General features: G+C 39.5%; 1 protein-coding gene across 1 annotated transcript in view; it reads left to right on the top strand.

Annotated features, from left to right (window-relative positions):
* Positions 1–21,122, top strand: part of OGDHL (oxoglutarate dehydrogenase-like) — a 50,283-nt gene that overhangs the window by 26,593 nt on the left and 2,568 nt on the right. The window contains exons 13-22 of the mRNA XM_008642798.2: positions 76–178; positions 776–904; positions 2,899–3,049; positions 5,132–5,259; positions 11,512–11,690; positions 15,373–15,444; positions 16,742–16,867; positions 17,482–17,554; positions 19,582–19,745; positions 20,296–20,450. Of these exons, the coding sequence (XP_008641020.1) occupies positions 76–178; positions 776–904; positions 2,899–3,049; positions 5,132–5,259; positions 11,512–11,690; positions 15,373–15,444; positions 16,742–16,867; positions 17,482–17,554; positions 19,582–19,745; positions 20,296–20,450 (1,280 nt within the window). The remainder of the gene's footprint in view (positions 1–75; positions 179–775; positions 905–2,898; positions 3,050–5,131; positions 5,260–11,511; positions 11,691–15,372; positions 15,445–16,741; positions 16,868–17,481; positions 17,555–19,581; positions 19,746–20,295; positions 20,451–21,122) is intronic.

The raw sequence follows: 21,122 nt of genomic DNA on the forward strand, positions 1-21,122 counted from the left end.
GCTGAATGAGAGGTGTCATCTGTAAGATATAAGGGTGTTATGTTTATCCATTTTAAAAACCTCCTTGTTCTGCAGGAAGAAATTGCAAAGTATGATAGAATATGTGAAGAAGCATATACTAGATCTAAGGATAATAAGATCCTTCACATCAAGCACTGGCTTGATTCACCTTGGCCTGGTAAGGAGTGTCCTTTCACTTACCCTAGTGTTATCCAAGTGTGCTTTTATTTGGAGTCCAAAATTTAGGATTTAAATAGATTTTATCAGACAGCGTTCCTTTAAAATGGAATATATGACCTATGATTTGCCCCTGTTAATAGTAAATATAGCATTCTGCCAGATCAACTTGATATAAGTGCTTGTATTAAAAAACATGCAGAGTAGGGTGTGACTTTGAAAAAGCAATTTTTCCAGTTTAGCAGAGAAGTGGTTTTCCTGTACTGTTAACTGTCTGTGCTGTCAGGAAGAAGGAGTATGTCTCATGTTATTTATTTTTTGAGGGATTGAGGTGCCATAGGCCTTTTATTGGCTGCTTCTGCCCACATAGTTGGACTTCACAGGGAGTGAAAGCAGAAACAAAATAGATTATTGTGTGCCTGTAAGATCAGCTTCTGTTGTCATGCAGACAATCAAAATTTTTGTTTCCCAGCAAAAGGGGAAGAACTAGGCTTAGTCTGCTGCTTAGAATGTCACTTGAGTTGTTAAATAAGTTGTAGATAATATACATATCTCCTAAACAGTCCTTTGAACATCTAATCAAATCTTTTCCTTCCAGGCTTCTTTAACATGGATGGAGAACCCAAGAGCATGTCTTGCCCTCCGACGGGCATTTCGGAGGAGCTGCTGACTCACATTGGCAACGTTGCTAGTTCAGTGCCAGTTGAAGACTTCAAAATACACTCAGGTCAGCCGAAGGCTTTGTGTCTCCTACTGGCTTTGTGTCTTGCTTCATTTCTGTATTTCTGCGCAGAAATTATTCTTGGGCCTTTTCTCAAAGGAGAAAATGCCTGTGACTTTTTTTACTTTTACTCTTCCACTCTATGGGTGAGGAGAATGTGACATTTAAGTTCCTCTTACTTGTTCTCAGCATAATATTCTTTCAGTATCACATCACTTTTGTTCAATACCTAATTAAAATACATTTTTCTCTGAGGGAGGTAAAAGTCTCCTTGCAACCTTAAGAATGAAAGGAGTTATTACCTTCAAGTCCTTGCATTTTTTTTTCCAAAAAATCTTGGCTTTTGTTCTGAAAAGATTCAGTTCTCACTTTGGCATCTGTTACATTAAGTGCCTGTCTCACTGGGGAGCCCTAACACTGTGTCAGAGTTCTGATATAGTTTTACTTCCTGGTCAGGATGAAATCTAGCAACTGTTGGGAGCACTAACCTGCTCATTCTATGGGGAAATGTGGAGACCCTTTGTTGAGGGATCTTTTTTCTTTTGTTGACTTGTAGGGTACGTACTAAAGGAATAAAGAGCTTTGTTCTCTTTAAAATCTCTAGCTAATCCTCTGAGAGTCATCCATAAAGGAATAAAGTTTGTCTTCTGTAAATATTCTATGTGTTTGTGTTCCTTTGGGAAATGAAACACAAGTAATGATGGTAGGGCATTCCCAGTTCTCAATCGCAGGCTTGTTGAGCAGATACAATTAATGGATAAATTTAAAACTCTTCTACACATTTGTGCACTTTGTTGTGACACTGATAAATTAAGAATTATAGTCACCCAATAAAATTTAGTATTAGACATTCTAATTAAAAAGGTAAATTGGTCTCTCGTTAATAAGTTGATTAACCATTGACACTGGGGAACACTTGCCAGTATATAAGGTAGACTTATGGTTCAAAACAATTATGGTATGTTAGATTCTTTTATGCAGTTTAAAAGGCCATGAGAGAGAATTTGTGGAGAAATAGAAGGGGAGAGAAATAGAAATTTAAAGTACTTTGTCCTTTCACGAGAGTGAAACAGCTTAATATCATATAGTCTTGCAACAAACAATGGGAGGATTATTTTGTTTTATTAAATGTTTAGTGCATTCTAAAGGGAAAATTTTTCAAGACTTTTTTCTTTACTTAAAATGTGGCAATTTCAATGAGAGTTTTATGTGGAAAGAAGGTGGCTGGTTTTCTGTAAAATTGTGGGAAGTAAGGAAAGAGAAATATGGGAAAATAACATATGGGACATCTTACCGAAATCATCAGTGCAGATGTGAAAATAAGATGGTGTCAAGTGACAGTGAATGCAGGAGACACCTGGCCTCAAAGCACCTGTGTGCAGCTGTGAAGTTTTGTTCCCTTTGAAAGTTACAGTGTTGTGATTTGTGTTTTGGCTCACAAGTTTATAAAATCTTCACTGAAAAAAATCAGCTTTTGGTTACCAACTGAAAACCATTGGCAGCTGCTACAGTTTTTCTATTTATATGATATTTGTAGTATTGATCAGTCCAGCCTGTTTCACTGTATAACATCTCCAGAAGTTCAATAAGACAAATGCCAAGAAAAAATGAGAAAAGGAAGGAAGAAAAAAAATCAGAAACCCATCTGCTGATATTTTCAGTCTCTTATAAAACAGTACTTGGTGTTGTAGATGTGAAAATAAATCTTGAGGAAGAAGAATTTCACCATGGGTCTTTTTAATTGTCCTCAGTAGTTTCTGACCCAGTAAACCTTACTTTCCTCTTCAAAAACAAGGTATGAACATTACACAACTGTTTGCTCAGGAAGCAAGTTGCTTTGTTTTGCCAGCAGTTCAGTTCTAGAAAACAAAACAATTTGTAGATTGGATTTGGTATCTGTGCTTAGCTTAGCCCATGAGGAAGGAGAATGGTGAATGTAATGTGAACATAGAATTTCTCTGAAGTAGATCCATTTGTTTCTGATCTTTATGCCAATGTAGGACTCTCCCGGATTTTGAAAGCTCGCTCGGAAATGACCAAGAACAGGGTTGTTGACTGGGCCTTAGCAGAATACATGGCTTTTGGCTCTGTTCTCAAAGAAGGGATCCATGTCCGACTAAGTGGGCAGGATGTGGAGAGAGGTACTTTCAGGTGAGTACTGAGATAACTGTTAAATGCTGTTAAAAGTATTTAAGTCCCACACTTAAAGAAACAACTTTAAACAGTTTGTTAAAAAATATGGTCTTCTGCAGGGAGTGGGAAGTTGGGGCTGTTCAGCATTAATCTGAATGTTACAGGTTCTAGCAGTCAATAATAATTAAATTTCCTGTGTATCTGTAAGCAGCATTTTAAAGTATAATATTTAAGGCAGAACAAAGATTTTTAGACACTTTCCACCTTTGCTTGCTGAAAAGCAGAAATGGCATCTTTGCTCCTGCTTTCTAACAAAAAGTACAGTTGCATTCCATCTAATTGCTGAGAAGTAAGAGAGGGTACTTGCTGCAGCAGATCCTGAGTCTTTTAAATACTATTCCAGTGGTGGCTGCTTGGAACTTGTATACCCTGTGAACAAACAAGTTGCCAGTTGTCGAGGCTTTTTAAAGTGAAATAACATCCTTTGTACTGAGACTTTTAATGCCTATGGAGCAGGTATGAAAGCAGGATCTCATCACTTGGTAAAATATATACAGTTTGCTGCCTTACCTGATTCTCTGTGGAGTAAAATGTTAATGATGTATTTAATTGAAACCTTTGATGTGATGCCAGTTCCTGGGGTGAATGCTGCACTGTGCTTCATTGTGAATGCTTCCAGAAGAGAGAAATAAATCTTGGTGCCTGTCTTCTCTGGTATAGTATTGGCTAGAATTTGGGAAGAACTGTATATACTGTGTTGCCATAATAAAACAACATGATGGGGTGCTTTCACTATTTTGGGGCTTCTGAAGTGCTGTCTAGAAAATAGTTCTTTCTTTCAATATTCCACGTGATGGCTTGTTTTCTTCCTGTTTCAGTCCTCCACACTATCAATAGATAGATGCTAGACAAAGCTGCAGACAGAAGCACCAGACCCCTTCTCCTTTTGGAGACAAACTGTTGAGAGAATGGAGGGAAGGGGGGCAGACTTGATTCTGTACTGGTTTGATGTCAGTAAGTCTGACAATTGCACATGTGAAACCTCCATCTATGCTCATCTTAATCACCTTCTGCTAGGGAAACACAAAACTTTTTTTCTCAAAACGCTTAACATCTAGCTAAGCTTTCTGTCTTTGAATGATAAAATCAAAATTACAGTGGCAAAAATGATTCCTGCCAAACAGCTGCCTGGTATGTGAATTTCCCCCTTTCTCTCTACTTTCCTCTCTGTGCTCCTCTTCAAAGGTTCTGTCTTTTTCTGGCTTTACATTGTTGAGTTCTAGATGAATTTCAGAGCCCTTTTGCTAGTGTTTATTATAGCAAAGGGAAGTGCAAAAAGATTCAGACTTCAGTGTTGGCAGCTCTACAACACACAGTATTGTTACCAGTACAATAGCTGTCCTTATGTTAGCAGTTGTAAAGTTGGACATATTGCTGTGATTCACTCAGTCTGCTCAGAGAGTTAATGGATTGCAGTAATTACTTCAGTCATCTCTGTTTTGGTAGTATTCCTTCGTGCCCTATTCTAATGCTGATTAATGGTGTTCTAGAGAACTGTAAATGGTGCATGTGAATGGAAATAGCAGGAAAGAGGATACAACTCCTTCAAGTTTCAGTGCTGAAATTAGATTAGATTAGATTACATTTTTTTCCATTAAAGACAAACAACAGTTGTTTCAAGGAAAATATTAGAATTTGTGAGGAAGGCAGAACAAAATGTTTAAATTTAAATATTTAAAAATTTAATAACAATTTGTTCCTCTGAGTTTCTTTACTTTAGTAATTCTGTTTTATAGCAATGCCTTCCCCATCCTTTTCTCTTTCCCCCCAGTTCTACTAGTGATGAGGTATTTGTAGTTTATGTGAGTGCTTGAGAAGCCTGGATAGTCAGTGAAAGTTCTTACAATGCAGCAGTTACATTAGACATGTGATGGTATTTCCCATGGTTTCACCCAAACCAGGCTGTTGTGTGCAGCAAAGATAGCCATGGTGCTTGCTTGCTTTCCAGAACACAGCGTTGATGCTTTAGCTTTGGCAATAGCTCTGTTAAAGCCCAAAGTGATTCTTGGCTAATAAATCTGTTTTAACAACTCTTTGCAGCCATCGTCACCATGTGCTTCATGATCAAGAAGTTGACAAGAGAACTTGTGTTCCCATGAATCACCTCTGGGAGCAGCAGGCCCCCTATACCGTGTGCAACAGCTCCCTTTCCGAGTACGGGGTCTTGGGTACGTCTCGATCTGCCTAGGGTTTGGTAGGGCTGTTGTACAAGAAGCAGAGCTCAGCAAGGAAGAGAATGGGGAAAAAAGAAAGCTGTAAAATGGTTATGTATGAAACAGGTACCAAAGCTCTTCCTCTCAGGTTCTGGCATCTCTTAAACAAGCATCCTCACATTTTACAATTCTGGGATTCAGTTAAAAGCATCCATCTGCTATTGTTGATCTTGGCAGTGCTGGAACATGCACCTGATGCTTTCTTAAAAGGGGAGGAAATGACAAGAAAACCAGGGACTGTTTGTCATAAAGATAAAAAAATCCACCCTGGTCTTATCTGAACTGCTATTCTGAATGTGCTATTTCAAGAAAACAAATTATTTTTAGGGATAGCATTAATCATAGTGAATTATTTTACCTTCAGCCCCAGAGAATGGATAACCTTACTCTGACATGATGAGGGTGGCAAGAGGAATGTGGAGCACGAAACAAATACATCTAATGATTTATCAAAAGGATTACTGATCCTATGGATAATAAAATATTGTGTGAAGGAAAAACTTGAAACGTTGTCGTAGATAAAGGTGATAGTCAATAGCTGCTTTCTTCAAAATTCCAGAAATATTTGATGATTTAGTCATTTTTACAATGCTACATATTACCTATTGCTAATAATATTAAACTTAAAGTGGTATAAAATTGTACAGTTGGAGCATGGACTTGAAGACCAGATTTTTTAGATATTTTTGTTAGCTCTGTGGCAGAATTGGTGTGAACAGAATCACGGTTTTTGTATCACTAACATGTAAACTCTAAATAGGAGAGAGCAAGCAAGGATGTGTATGAACAAGAGGAAAAGAATTGGCATAAATAAAAATCAAGAATTCAATTTCAGAGAATGATTGTTTCCAATTTCCTATTGTTTCTCACAGTGTATTCTGGGGTTTCTTAATCTGAGCCTGTTTACAGTGTTGCTGCAAATCTTGTGGGTAAGTGGGTCATAGGTTTCTGGATTTGGTTTTTTTACATCCAAATGATGGTGACAAACGTCTGGATATGGTTGAAATCTGATTTTGTTCCAAAAATAACACCTCGGTAGGAAGCCTAGTGTTGTTATGGTGTGAAGGCAATTTACTGTCACAATTCCATTCTTTAAAAAACTAACAAGTGGGTTCTCTCTCTTTCTTGATCTCCTGCTCACTATTGCCCTTCCACCTTACCCAGCAAAAGATAGGTGGAAGTTGATTTAATAAAAGTCATTGAATACAAGGAATAGGGTAAAATAAGGGTTTGTTTGTATGCTGAAAACAAGAATACCATTTCTGTGCACTTCTGCTTCAGCAGATGGGATGACAGCTTCTTCAAAACTAATAATATTGATACTTTTAATTTTCAAGAACTTTAAATTCCTTATGTTTGAGATGTTTTCTGACAGTAAAGGAGATTAAATTGATAGAAACAGTTGATAATGTGGCTTTTTGTGTTTGTTGGATTTTTTTGAACTAAAATGCCATGTTCTGTGTTGAAGTGATTTTATAATGAAGTTTTCTCTCCCTTGCTGGCTTTTATATATTGACCTTTTCCAACGTTTTTACTCTTGTGTATTGTCTCCTTAGAGAGACAGTGTTGGGATAAGCAGCAGTGTGTAAACATGTCTCCTCTAGTTAAGGCTCTGAGTCAAAGAGGAGCTATTAGAATTGATATTTATTTGGCTGGCAACATCACTGGGTCTCCTTTTTAGTACATGGAAGACATGGAAGGGTGCAGTTCATGGAGCTGATTCATCTTCAGGAGAACCAAAACCCCTGAATGCTTTATTTTCTCTAACTGCTGTTTCTACTATCTAGTTCTGCTAAAAGAAGCAGTTTAGAATTAGTGCACTGAAGTGTTTGGTGGTGGTAGGGAGAGTTGTGAGATAATATAAAAGGGAAAAAAGGTGAAAAAGTGCTCGGAATTTATTTTATGACTGTGTTAACATGCAACACTTCAGAAGCATTTTGGGAATTCCCTTCATTTCTGTGAGGGAAAGCTAAGTAAAAATGGATTAAACAGCCCAGCGTGATATAACTACAGATTATTTCCTTGGCAGGTGCATAAGCCAAGAGCTGGTATCTGTTCAGAGCTGTGAGCTTTGCACCAAGTTATAGTTGAGCTAGTTAGGAACACCTGGGGAGCCATTGCTTCATTAAAATGATACTCTGACAAGATTGATTTCACTTAGAAATAAAACAAAGGCAGTCTTGTTAAATTGTAGTTGAGACAACTGCTTATGTTTTGTCTACAGGAAGCTCTGAAGTATGTGTAACCTGGGCATTAAATCAGAGTACTTAACAATCTCTGATAATTTAGAGCATTTAATAACCTCTGAAAACTTTGATATCCTATGTCTACTATTTTTAGTTATACCCAGATTATTATAATTTAGTTGTGTATCCACTTGACTTCCTATAATTTTTCCCTTTTACTGAAACTGAGTATCTGGAAGTACAAGTGATGGCTGTGAGAAGTCATTTAAGCAAAAGAAGTTTGTCTGAATTTATTTGCTGATTAGGATAGAGGAGAAAAACAAAAGTAATTTACAGATGCTCCATTCTACCTCTTCAGCATTTTTTAAATACTTGAAAGGATTTCCTGTCTTTCTTTACAGCCCTCAGAATGGCTTGTGTAGTGTTGAGTTTCTATCCAGGAGGTGAAGTTCTTTGTCAGATTCTGTACTGCCTTTGAGAGGTCTTGGGCTGTGGCATCCCATACTGGGAGCTTCCAAGGAACATCAGGCAAGATAGACTTGAAACTAGTGTGTAGTTCAGGAAATTCCTCAACCATAGGACTGGAGTATAGCTTTTTCAAGGGAAAAAGTCGAGTTTAAAGCAAAAGATGAAAGGAAGAAGACAGGTGTTGATGTAAAATTATTTTTTTGTGATACACACCTTGGATGACGTATGTAGTATTACTGCTTATTCAGAACAATGTATTTTTAAGGTGGGGGGTAGCAAATACAATTACCTGTCAGAAATTGTGTTAGGAACTAGGACAGACTGTAGTAATCAATGGCATCTGCATGGAGTTCTGAGAAGGCATCAGTCTCCCTGTTTAATAGAGTCAGCCCCCAGATGGGTATTAACTTCACTTTGTCCTGAGCTGTGTTTGGGTTTGTGAAAGGATGCGTATCCCTCTGTAGTCCCTGTGCTTAGAATTTCCGTTAAACACAGCAAAACTCTGTCTTTATAACTTTCCTCCTTCTGGCATAAAATCCTTGCACTGATAAGCCCTTTTAACCATTAGTTAACATTTGTGCCCTACGTCCTTCTAAATCATATTGAATTAAGTTATGGCTGTAGCCTTACATTAATTGAAAAACTGCAGTTCCTATGACAATCATGAAAATGCTGTGGGGGAAAACACAGCACAGTATGCTGTGTAAGCTGCCACTTTGCTTGACAACACTTCATTCTGTGGCAGAGTGACGAAAGAACAGTGAGGGAGCACAGCAGGCACTGGACTAATAGAAACAAGCATTTCTGCTAGGCCTGTCATCTAGGGACCTTAATGAACTCCAGCAATTAAAACATTAGTTTTGCAGCCTTAATCAAGTGCTGTGTATTTTTCTTCCCATTGTCTCCTCGGTGTAGAAGTTTACCAAACTGCTGTGCTGGTTCCTGGTTCCCTGTGCCCTGGTGTGCACTGAGCCCTGAGCAGCTGCCTGTTATTTGGAGTTGGCTGGTTGCTCTCCAACACCCTCTGGGTGTGCAGATTCCTTACCTGACATTCTTTTAAAGTTGCTGCCTGGTTTTCTTGGATTTCCTCACAGCTTCAACCTGTTGTCTGTTTCTAGCTGTGTAAGAGTTAATCCTTTAAACCCACAAAATTTGCACAGCATTCTAAAGAAATGATCAGTTCTTGTTTCTGCAGATGCAAACAATTAAGTTTGCAATTAATCTCTGCTGTATTTTTTCTTTGTTTTTTTTAAAAATTCTTTATTCTGGTCTGAGGTTGAGCCCTCATGAGGGACCTGTTTAGGAACCTGCTCCCCTGCAGTTCATGTCCTATCTCTAGAATGGTGGAGACTTTCTAGTTCATGTCACCTTCCCTGACCTTGACTTTGGTGCCCCAACAATTCCCTTTAAGGAGAGCCCCTCACCCTCTCCTGGGTTGTTTACCTTGCATCTGTCTGGATCTCCTTCCACGAGCATTTTTTTTTAACTTTACCAGTTCAGATCGTGTTCTTTAAGTGATTTTTCTCCCTGTGAAGGTAGTAGTAGTAATTCTTGACAGTCTACTTAGTCTGTCAAAACTATTCCACTGCTACAATAATGATTGGAATAGTTTTAATGTTAGCAACTCTCATTGCCGTTTCCCTCGTGGAAAATTGAGTTTTGGTATACCAAAGATGTGTATACCACAGACACATATGCCATGAAATAGTAGTCCTGGCAACATTAATCTCAAAATACTAATCAGAATGTATAGATTACATTTGGATATATTTTCCTAGATATTTTTATGGGTGTCAAAAAGCTTGCAAATGGTATCTGTGCTAAGATCACATTTTCTGATACAGCTTCACCTAGAACATTGTTACATTGTGGAGCTTAGCATAAAGTTGTCGACAAGATAGGAAATGAGAAATTATACTCTTCTTACCATGTGAGTTTTAGGGGTGATCTTTCATAGATGAAGTAGAATTATGTGTGCACTGTGACCAAATTTTAAGTATGCATTGAGCTCCATACTCCTGGAAAAGCGCTGTTTGATTATTGATAACTCTGAGTGGTCAAGACCTCAGCTTGTGCTTCTCTAAAATCTAGATTACCCCACCCTTACAGAGAGCAGCATATGCACAAATAAGTCTTGAACATATTGCATATTTTCTCAACCATGTCACCCAATCAGTAGAAATGGTCTCTTAATGCTTGTGTAAAATTAGAATGGGATTCAAGCCTATCTAGGGAAATCTATTTTTCAGATACCTTTGGGAATATGATTGGAGTTGTGTAATTTTTCCACTGTTTTCACTGTGTTAAGAACAACAGAACTACAGAAATGAGGAGGCCAGAGATGGAGGAAAGGCTGTTCAGACAGTCAGGCCAAAGGCAAGGCCAGCAAAAGTCATTCTCTTTGGTAAAGACCTGTCATGGGAACTCACAGGCAAAGGGCCATCTGTCTGACTTACCAGTCTTCTTTTGGCCTCTAATGTATCAGTTGCCTTTTGGTGGGACCATGAGCGTCTGCTGGAGTCATGGATGGACTGTTCAGAGATCAGCAGTCCAAAATCCAAGTGACTCAAAGATTTATTGCCATGGGGATGGTAAGTGAAAAACTGGGTTGGAATTACCAAGGAGTAGACTATGAAGACCCAAAAGTTAGTGGATCTGCTGGGGTAAATGTCACTGACAATATTCCTGTATTGAAGTTCTGTATTTGAAACCAGATCATTATATTCTGTGTAGAGCTTCAACATGAATTGTATCTATCAATTAAAAGTTTTATTCTCTGTGTATTGAATCAGTTTTGCCTCAGTGAGAACCTCTATGCCCAGAGCAGTGCTATATAGCTCTGCTTTTTCTGAGAGCTTTAACCTTTTTGGTTACAATCATTCCAAGCTATAGGTGGAGGATCTGAGTACAGGTATTCATTCGGCACTCCAGGCTCTGCTCTATCAAAGGGTCAAAGGAAAATATGAACAGAGATCAAATACTTTGACACTGAAGCAGAAACCTAAAGGGTCCTTAACCCTGCCTAAGAAGGGATTGTTTATCCAAGTCCCAGATCTGTTTACCATGCAGCTATTATATTCAAGCTTTTTGGAAGACCTGAAGACTATTATCCTGTCTGTAGACTGAAAATTGATGTCACCAGTAATTTTCTTCAGCATCTGTGTATGAGAGGGGGAGAAAGAAAGACAATGTTGTGTAGGGCTGTGGAAGTATTAAAATTAATAAATAACTTTTGGGCTGTAAGTGGATGTTTACAGGAGAAGATAGGAATGAGCTCTTAGGGAAACATTACATTAAAGCTGGAGCTGAGGGAGGGGGGTCTGGTTTGTTTAAAAACTCCTATGATGTTGAAGTGCTTGAGGAAAAGTTTGAAGGATTGAAGTCAGGCTTGGAAATGGTACTATTGAAAACTGTGTGATTTATAACAGGGCTACAAAAATCCAGTTCATGCTCTAATTTTGGGTTTGTTTTATTTTCAATTTTTAACAAGGAATTAACAGGACTTTCAGGAAATCTGTTTATTTTCTAATTCTCCTACTTGTTTGCTTGTCAGGTTTTGAACTTGGCTTTGCTATGGCGAGTCCCAATGCCCTGGTGTGCTGGGAAGCCCAGTTTGGGGACTTTCACAACACGGCTCAGTGTATAATAGACCAGTTCATCAGCTCCGGCCAGGCCAAGTGGGTTCGGCACAACGGGATCGTCCTGCTCCTGCCACACGGGATGGAAGGAATGGTGAGGGCTACTGGCTGCCACTTGCAGGAGGGAAATGCTGACTGCAGTTCCTTCTCTGCAGCTGTAAAAGCCAAAGGTGTCTTGGGGATCCAGTGGTGATGGGAGCCCAGGGCAGGAAGGCACTGTTAAGCACGTGGGACTACCTCAGTGTGACAGAGAAGAATGTAGATAGACTGACTGGTAAAAACCAAAAAACCCTGAGGAATATTTCTGAGCTCTTAACTTCCTGTCCTTCTTAGTGGCATGTACCACTTCCCCCCATTTTTTTCCCTTTTTTTCTCTCTCTTTTGTGGTTGCTTTCCTTAACACACTGCCATCTTCCCCTAGAAAGCTTCATTCTCAGTGTACAATAAGAAAGAAATCATGTCTAGGAGTGCTTGCTTGGTTTTATTTTGCATAAAGTATGTCTGTGTAAACTCTGCACTAAATTCTCTTGCCATGAAGTGATATAAGACAACTTTAAAACTTCTTCAAAAATACTGACCTTGGTTAATTTTGATATAATAAGAAATCTCCCTCTTTCTGGAAAGGAAAATGTTTCTACCAGCTGTTGACTGTCTTTTCTTTGGCAGCTAGTAGGAGGAACTAGACAACATCGTAGAGGGAAAGGGCGTGGGCACGCCCTATGCATAGAGTTATGTGAAGTTCATATCAGCAGTAGAATAGTTCTTCAAATGTTTTAAATTATTTTTAAGATTACATGAACATCATGTCAGGCAAGGTTAATTTTCTCCTTTTCAATACATTAACCTTCATTAATTGTTGCATGCTTGTTTCTAGTTTTCTATTAAAAAAGCATCGTATGTGCCACAGTGGCAATCTCCATCTGTATAAATGCTTTAGACCTTTTCACCACAAACTCTGTCATTTCTGTTCTCACAAACAATTTAGTTTATTACCATTCTATTATGATCCTGTCCTGATACACTGGGGTGCATTCATATCTTATGAATGGCTTTCCATTCCATTGTACTTAAAGAATAAAGGGTCTGATGCTGTTCATAAGGGTTTTGATAATTTTTTTTTTTAACTGAATCCTGAGGAGAGAGCCTGAATGAGCCCTCAGCAGGAGGTGTGGTCCTCTGCAGGGAAGCACTCAGCTTAAGGGGCTGGTTCTCTGCTACTTACAATACATTTAATCTTTCTTTTCCTGTAGCCACTTGGCAGCAAAGATTTGCACAGGTCTTCTGAAACATGCTTATTTTGCTACTAGTGTTAGCTGTTTTTGGAATATTTAAGAATCCCACCAGGCTGTCGAAATCTTTTATCTTCCCAGAGGACCTTTTCATTACAGGAGGGCTGGTCTTTCTATAACTACAGTGTTGGGGATAAGATGATTTGGGGAAGGATTTTTAATGGGATATGGATCCCTTCACCTCTAGGTCATGCATTCACAGGCAAGTTGGCTGTGATTGAAAGACTCTGCAGCCTAATGGCTCTTTGGGGACTCATCTGAAAGTAGCTAATGGATTCAGTGTAAGTCTCACTGGATAGGTGGTCACAGTAGAAATAAACCCTACCCCATCCCACGCAGCAGTTGCTGGCAGTCTGATTGGTGGTGTCAGCACAGAAGCCAAAGATGGATGTGAACATTGAGGCTCTGGACTGAGGTTGTTGCTGGGGCAGTGTGTGAGTGGTGGGGAAGCCTCACCTGTCTCTCCTGTAATTGTGTGCTGGTAACATCTCTGTTCCCAGTGTACTGACTGCAGTGTGCTTGTGAAGCACTGGGTTTGTGCTGTGTATGTCTTGCTTAGTGCAGGATTTGATTTACAAACATGTGAACTGCAGAGGTGCTACGATAAACTGGGCTGCTGCTGTGGTACACTAAACTGGGCTGTTACTGTGCACCATAGTTCTGTGCAGCTTTGCTCCTTGCTCTCAAGTCCTTAACTGTCTGTGACGAGATTACTTGGTACCTCCAAAGTGGAGGCAGACTTCAAAGAAACAGTGATACAAGGCACAGTTCTAGGCTGTTTGTGTTACACCTTTGTTCCCAACAGAATGTTTTTATCCTTTGAATTCCCTTAGTCCATGAAGTAGACTGAATCACAGAGTCTGATTCAGTCTACTTCACAGGTTTGGGTTGGAAAGGACTGTAAAGACCATCTAATTCAAACCCCCTCACCATGGCAGGGAACCTTTCACTAGACCAGGCTGCTCAAAGCCCCATCCAGCCTGGTCTTGCACACTTCCAGGGATGGGGTACCTACAACTGCTCTGAGCAACCTGTGCCAGTGCCTCACCACCCTAACAGCAAAGATTTTCTTCCTTGTATCAAACCTATACTTGCTCTCTTGCAGCCTAAAGCCCTTCCCTCTTGTCCTATCACTGCCTGCCCTTGTAAAAAGTTGCTCTCCAGCTTTCCTGTAGGTCCCCTTTAGGTACTGGAAGGTGCTGTAAAAGGTCTCCCTGGAACCATCTCTTCCCCAGGCTCTCTCAGCCTGGCATGATAGGAGAGGTGCTCCAGTCCTCTTATGATCTTTGTGTCCCTCCTATGGATCTGGAATCCTGCACTTGAAATTAGGAAGGATGATGTGTTCAATAAGGTGGACTACTAGTTGTCAGAATAATGACTGATACTGGAGATCATATATTAAGATTTTGACAGAAGAAGTTATGATGAGAGGTGGCCAGCAAGAAAAGAAAAAAATCTCATTATGAACATTATTAGCTTAGGAGACATGGAGAGAGTTGAGAGGTGTAATAGTTTGTGTTTGGGTTAAAATATTTCACAGCTGTGTGCAAAATAAAAGCCCTTCCTAACGGCTACCTGTCACTTGAACAAGCCAAGGCTATCGGCATTAGCAATACATAAAAAAGCACACTGCATTCTCACACTCCTCACAGCTTTCTGTGATCCTTTATAAACAAGGAGATGAAAAGGAAAAATAATAGCTTCTGCTACATTCCTTATTCCAGATAATTTCTGTGGCCAGCATGCATGTTTTGCTAACGTAAAATGGAGCTAACAGTGTTTGTGCAATTCAAGAAATTGCCGTGGGTACTGCTAGTGAGACAGTGGATGGGAGTGTTCAGTAATGACAGAACATAAAATACCTCCTGAGGAGGCAGAAATTAATCATAGGTTAGTCTGGCAGATAATGTGCCTGTGTATTTTGATCCATTTTAGCTAAAGCATTCATCTAGGTATTTGGTCCTGTACCGAACAGTGAACAATGGTAGGAGAGATCCTGTGTCTGTTTTTGTTGCTAAGATAGCAAAAGTAGTCAGCAGTTAACTTTGTGTTTGCTCCTCTTCAGCATGCACGAAGTGTGAGTCACTGCAGTACTCTGAGGCACCCAGAGTTTCTCTTCCTGGCATTCCTTGTACTCCTGTTTGCTCTGCATTAGCAAGGTCATTCTTGTGCCCGCATGGATCCACTGCCTTTCCACTGGTCTCCATTGTGCAGCTAGACTGAGGGTAGAAATCACTTGTAGCTGGTAGAAACATTGGAAATACATGTGAAACCTGATCTGCTATGAAAACAGAAGACAAGGAATTCCTGTCCTGTGGTGTGTGCTCTCTCTCACTGGTGCTGTTGATGCCTTTGGCTGGGGGGCAGGTGTGCAGCTGGTGCAGAGCTGCCAGGGGGACAGGAGGTACTCATGCAGTGACTGATCTAGACTGATGTCTTACTGCTTATTTGGCCTTTTAACATTGCTTTATATGATGCCTTTACCAGGGTCCAGAGCATTCATCAGCCAGGCCTGAGAGGTTCCTGCAGATGAGCAATGACGATTCTGATGCCTATCCAGTAAGTAGTTTTGTCCTTTTCTTGCTTTTCACATCTGAGATTTTTTGTTAGAAGCATCCTTTTAGCTAGGTATAGCAGGTTAGAATTTAGCTTCAAGTCTTGGTGTAACATTAACTTGATCCCAGGAAAAGTAATGGAAGCATGCAGCATTGCTGCTCATTGCAAAGCTGAGGTCATATACAATTAATCTCTGGCAGCATGATCTTTTTATGGCTGTTCCTCAGGGCCAGTGATCCTGCTTGTTTATGTTGCTGTGTGTACTGCAAATAGGTGTCTAGCCAATTTCTAAAGGAGGTCAAGTGAGACTACCCTGGCTCTTTGCAATGGAGCTAAATTGTATTGCTGGGAGCATGAAAATAAGCAACTTCTAATTTTGATTGGGCTAAGACTTTCATAGATTGGTCATTCATTTCTACAGATAAATTACATAGCTCTACAGGGTGCTGGGCGTCCACTTCCCACTGCAGATTTCCTAAGAAACACTGCCATGCATTAATAGAAAAGTCCACCAATTAAGCAAAATAAAATGGATATTTCAGTTTTGTCCCTGACTTTCTTATCCTTGGGGCAAGGATCTTCTCAAAGCCATGTTCCTCCTCATATAAAAGTGATTTTTTGTCACTGTACTGGCAGATTAGGGACCTGTTTGATTGACTATAGTTAAGCACTGCCACTGGCACATAATAAGGAAGTTACAACTTTCTTTGTAGAAGGTAGAAGTTCAAGGAGGTTGTGTTAAATGCTGTACCAATCTGTAATTAGATTATTATGCTATAATATAATTGTGCCTATACCTACGCTTACCTAATATATACATTTGTAGCTATGGATAAAAACTCCCTATGTTCATAAGATATGTAAACAGAAAACATATTCAATTTATGTAATAAAATGGTATAAGAGAATGGAATACCTACCAAGAAAATGGGAGAGTGAAAACTAACTGTACACTCAAAAGTTGAATTATAGTTTAACATTCTTTCAAAGAGGTTCTATTTTGTGTCTTCTATCTGCTGATGTCCTAGTCCTCCTCAATCTTCCTTCCTGGACTTCCCATCTTTTCTGAATTAATGGAAACTTTTTGTGTTTATTTGAATGAATTTTTAGTAAGAAGTAGAAACAGAAGGGAATGATTTGTAGGGATGCTTCCCTAGCTAATAAAACAATCTCAGCTGAGAGCTGCTAAATAAATTTTTTGAGGAAGGGAGTTGCTGAGAATCAGAAATAGAAGGATGGCTTTCAAGCCTTTTTTCTGATCTTTTAGATATTTTTCTAATGCCTTTAATGTTTCTCTCAGGAGTTCAGTGAGCAGTTTGAAGTTTCCCAGCTGTATGAATGCAACTGGATTGTGGTGAATTGTTCAACTCCAGCCAATTACTTCCATGTCCTCCGAAGGCAGATCTTGCTGCCATTCAGAAAGCCGGTAAGGTTGCATTAATGGACTTGATTATTCCAGGTAAATTAGCCCTCCAACAAGGAGTGGTCTTTGCATATGACACACTGCTGAAAAGAATAAGGATTGCTGGTGAAAAACCTTAACTGAACACAGGTTGAAGTTGCCAGTTTGATAGAAAGAAGCTCAGCTCTGACTTACTATGGCTCTAAAACTTGATTTTCAGCTTTGCTTCCATCTGGCTGTGCAGATCTTCAGATGAGCTTGTCAAGATATTAATGATGTAGCTAACAGGTTGCAGAGCCATTACCTGCATGTCTAACTGCTGGAACTTCAAAGACCCAAGATACAACTGTTGAATGTTTTACTGGTTCATAGCCTGTGATTTGCTTTTGTTGTCAAAAAGAAGCATAAGCAGTGAATTTTGAGAACCTGTAAAAGGAGTAGACCACCCAAATCTTCTGAATAATTTTGAAACTTTCATGGTTCTCAAAACAGGAAAAAAATTTACTGTGTTTGCTATTCATATTAATTTATTCTATATCATACTCAGTTTGTGGGTTTTGTGTGCACAGTATTACAGATGTTGCATGTAATGATGTAGGTAAAGCAGCTCCTGAGTGTTGGAAAACTTTGTCTTACAGCTGATTGTTTTGACACCCAAGTCACTGCTGAGGCATCCAGAAGCTAAATCCAGTTTTGATGAAATGGTGTCTGGTAGGTCACCTCAAAGTATTGTGGAGAAATAATTAGCTATACCAAGTTGCATGTCAGACTGTGAAGAACAGAATCTGCTCTGCAGAGTTTGTCTTTTCTTTCAGCATAATTTCAGCTGTCATAGTGAGATCTAGCAGGGACTTTTGCTGAAAAATTCGCTTTCACATATAGATTTTTAATTTTAACAGGCTTACCTTATAACCAGCCATTAATCTTAATGGAAAGTGAATTCCCGTCTCTGCAGGGATGTTCCCCTCAAGAGGCTGCTATGTCCCTCTGGTCTTTTTCTCTTCTTATAAAAATTTACTTGTTTTGTGTACTGCCCATGCCTCCTGACCAAGATTGAGGGATAGATTGTAATTACACTGGGACCATTTGGAAGAATAAGGTGCCCAGTTCTTGTTACAATGCTCGGTTTTGGGGCTGCTGTGTCACACCAGTGATCTAAAGTGAGATCAGTGAGTTCAGAGCTGTTGTTGGCGTGCCATCAGCACCAAGAGATACACAGTTACTGCAGGGGGAACACCAAACACTGCAGTGGTTTTGTCCTGCCTTGCACTGGTTAGACTGTGTTGGAGTGGCATCAAGAAATGCAGTGACATGTAATGGGTGGGGAATTAGTGACTGTTCAGAGTGAGAATGTGGGCATAGATGTGCTGGGCTGTCTCCAGTTCTACTCAGTGTCTTGACTGGTGTCAGAAGAGAACAACTGCTCAGGTTTTTAAAAGCAACTTACACTGTATAAGTGTACTTAAATATTGCATTATGTTCTTTTTTTAAGTGTGTAAAATATGCTTCTCAAGCAAAGGCATTTGCTGTTTTTATTACTGTTTAAAAGCATTGTAGAATGGGTCAGATTAGAAATTCTGTAGGCTCTGTGATTTGTCACTTGGACTTGGGAGTCTCCTCTACTTCAGGCTAACCTCAATAGTGGCCAGACTCGTAATTAACATTGAATTCTGACGTACTTTCATGTTTCTTCTGAAGAGGACAGCAGGTACTAAAGTGTTTCTGACTCTCAGCTAACCCTTTTTGCTCTGCTTTTAATAGAAAGCTGAGAGAGAGCAAGACTGACTCCAGCTGACCCAGTGAAGCACAGATTCAGTCTTTTTTAATGATGAATTTTGCTGTTCAGTGGGACAGGATAATTCTGACATAAATCAGTGCCTCTTTGATATGTTTGTGCTGTTGCTTTTCTTCCCTGAGATAAATGGTTCAAACAAGAGCTTATTCTCCTGGTAAGTGGGTGTGCTGATTCAGAATAGGAGGTTGTGCAGCTGTCTGCTACTCTGCAGTCGTTTAATGTGGAAATAGTTCTACTCAATCATATATGAGAGCAAAGAAACCTTCAAGTCCCTCTTCCAGTTTCATGTATCCCAAGCAAATTGTATTCCTGGGAGGTGGTAGCAGTGAAGATATGCATCTGAAATTGTACTTACACATTATCACTTATACATATGGTTCAGTTCTGTGCTAATTCTTGCTTTGGCTCTCAAACAGAGGTTTAAATCAAATATACAGCAGTAATGTGTGTGCTTGGGAAAATATTTCTGCAGTTGCCAGATTTAGTTGCATTATGGATATATTTTGTTTTTCTAGAAGAATATTCTGAAATTTTGTAAAGCTGTATTAATGTTACATGGTTGAGATCATCTTGGAAAGAAGAAACATTATTTCAGGTGATTCTCTGAAAAAAACCCCAAACTGGAAGCAAAGCTGAGCTGTCCAATCAATTTAAAAGATGTAATACACAACACAAAGCTAAAAACCTGTTAATGTGATTCTGTCTAGTGGTGAAAGACTGGATTGTTGACAGTCTTCTAACTTCTTGAAACTGAACTGCTGAAAGTCACTTTAGCCAAGTTACCAGTCTGGAAAGTAGGACCAGAGAGGCAGGAGAACCCTTTGATCACTGCAACCTCTTGCCTGCTCAGTAAAGGACTAAAAGACTGTTTCTTGGGCTGCTTTATTGAAATGTCAGGTCCCCTGAGAGCACTTTTTCTAATTTGGTAATCTAATCTAACTAGGTACCACTTTCCAACGTGTGATTCCTGAGAATGGGCTGGCAGCTCAGGCACCACATGAGGTCAAGCGAGTGATTTTCTGCACAGGAAAAGTGTACTATGACCTTGTGAAAGAGAGGAAGAACCAGGACCTGGAGAAACAAGTAGCTATAACCAGACTTGAACAGGTGAGCTCCCTGATCCTCAGAAGACAGGGTCAGTTGGGTTCCTGTGCTTTTAAATAGACACTCCTCCTAGAATCAATGGTGATAGCATTTTTCTAGCACTTGGCATCTTAGAAGACATAGTCTAATCCATCATGGCCTTGTGGAGAAGGAACACATCAATAGCATACTGGACAATGAGACCCAGAAGGCACGACAACTTTTCCAGAACAACATAACAAAGTGAAGATTACAATATGGTAGTGCCTTAAATTTGTATATGCAGTCTGCTAGGTTAAAATGCTGGGAATAGTACACTTCGAAGCTATATTGTCATTCACTGATTAAGGACAGGCTACAGCTACTTCACTAAAAAAGCTGTAGGAGTGCAGGTGGTCTGGACTATGACCTACTTCTGTTCATACCAGTACAACTATAAAATACTTGTGTATTCATTTCTGAGCATTAAATCAATTAGGGAAACATGAGTCACTCCCCATGAAAAAGGAATGACTCACCATGGGCTAATATCACGTAAGAGAAAGCATTTCCAATTATTACCCTCTTTTTCCAGATCTCACCATTCCCCTTTGACTTGCTAAAAGAAGAACTTGATAAGTATCCAACTGCTGATCTAGTTTGGTGTCAGGAGGAGCACAAAAACAGTGGCTATTACGATTATGTCAAACCTCGTTTCCGCACTATTGTGAACCACACTCGACCTATCTGGTATGAGACTTTAACAATTGCTCTGTCTCCTGGGCTTATTTGTTTGCTTTTAAATTTCGTTGGGGTTGTTTTCAGGTATTCATGGGTTAGTCAGGTTCTTCACGAATCAAAACCCCTGAATCTGGGTTCTTGGGTGAGGGAGGGAAATGTCTAGACTACTATTTCTCAAATACAACATGCACATATTGCTCCTTCTTGTAGATCTAAAGGAAAATCAGTAGCAACTAGGTCTGTATTTATTGCTACTTAGCACAGCACTTAGCTCTCTTTTGTCTAAGATGCTGTCTTTTTTAAGAATTTTATTCCAGATGTTAGGTTTCTGGAGGAAACAGGTGTTGTAAGAGCTCAGTCCAGGCACCTTTGCATTTATTTTAGATGATTGGCTCAGATCTGCCTGTGCAGCTGTCAAAGGAATGAGAGTCTTCATTGCCAAAAGCAAATTATCTAATTATGAGATAGTGTACCTGGCTGTCCTGGGAGGGATGGGGGAGAAGACACAGCTTAACAATGATGGCAGGGGGGAAAGAGAGGGAAGCTGACCAGAAGGTATAACTTAGTACAACTTAGATTGATTTTTATTTAAGAAAGATTGATGACTAAATTTCCAAATCTGCCAAGCTGACTTGAATGCATTAAACAGCATGTTCTCATGCTTGTTATTGTCAAAATAGT

This window comes from Corvus brachyrhynchos, unplaced genomic scaffold (assembly GCF_000691975.1).
Source record: "Corvus brachyrhynchos isolate BGI_N302 unplaced genomic scaffold, ASM69197v1 scaffold279, whole genome shotgun sequence".
Taxonomy (NCBI): Eukaryota; Metazoa; Chordata; class Aves; order Passeriformes; family Corvidae; genus Corvus; species Corvus brachyrhynchos.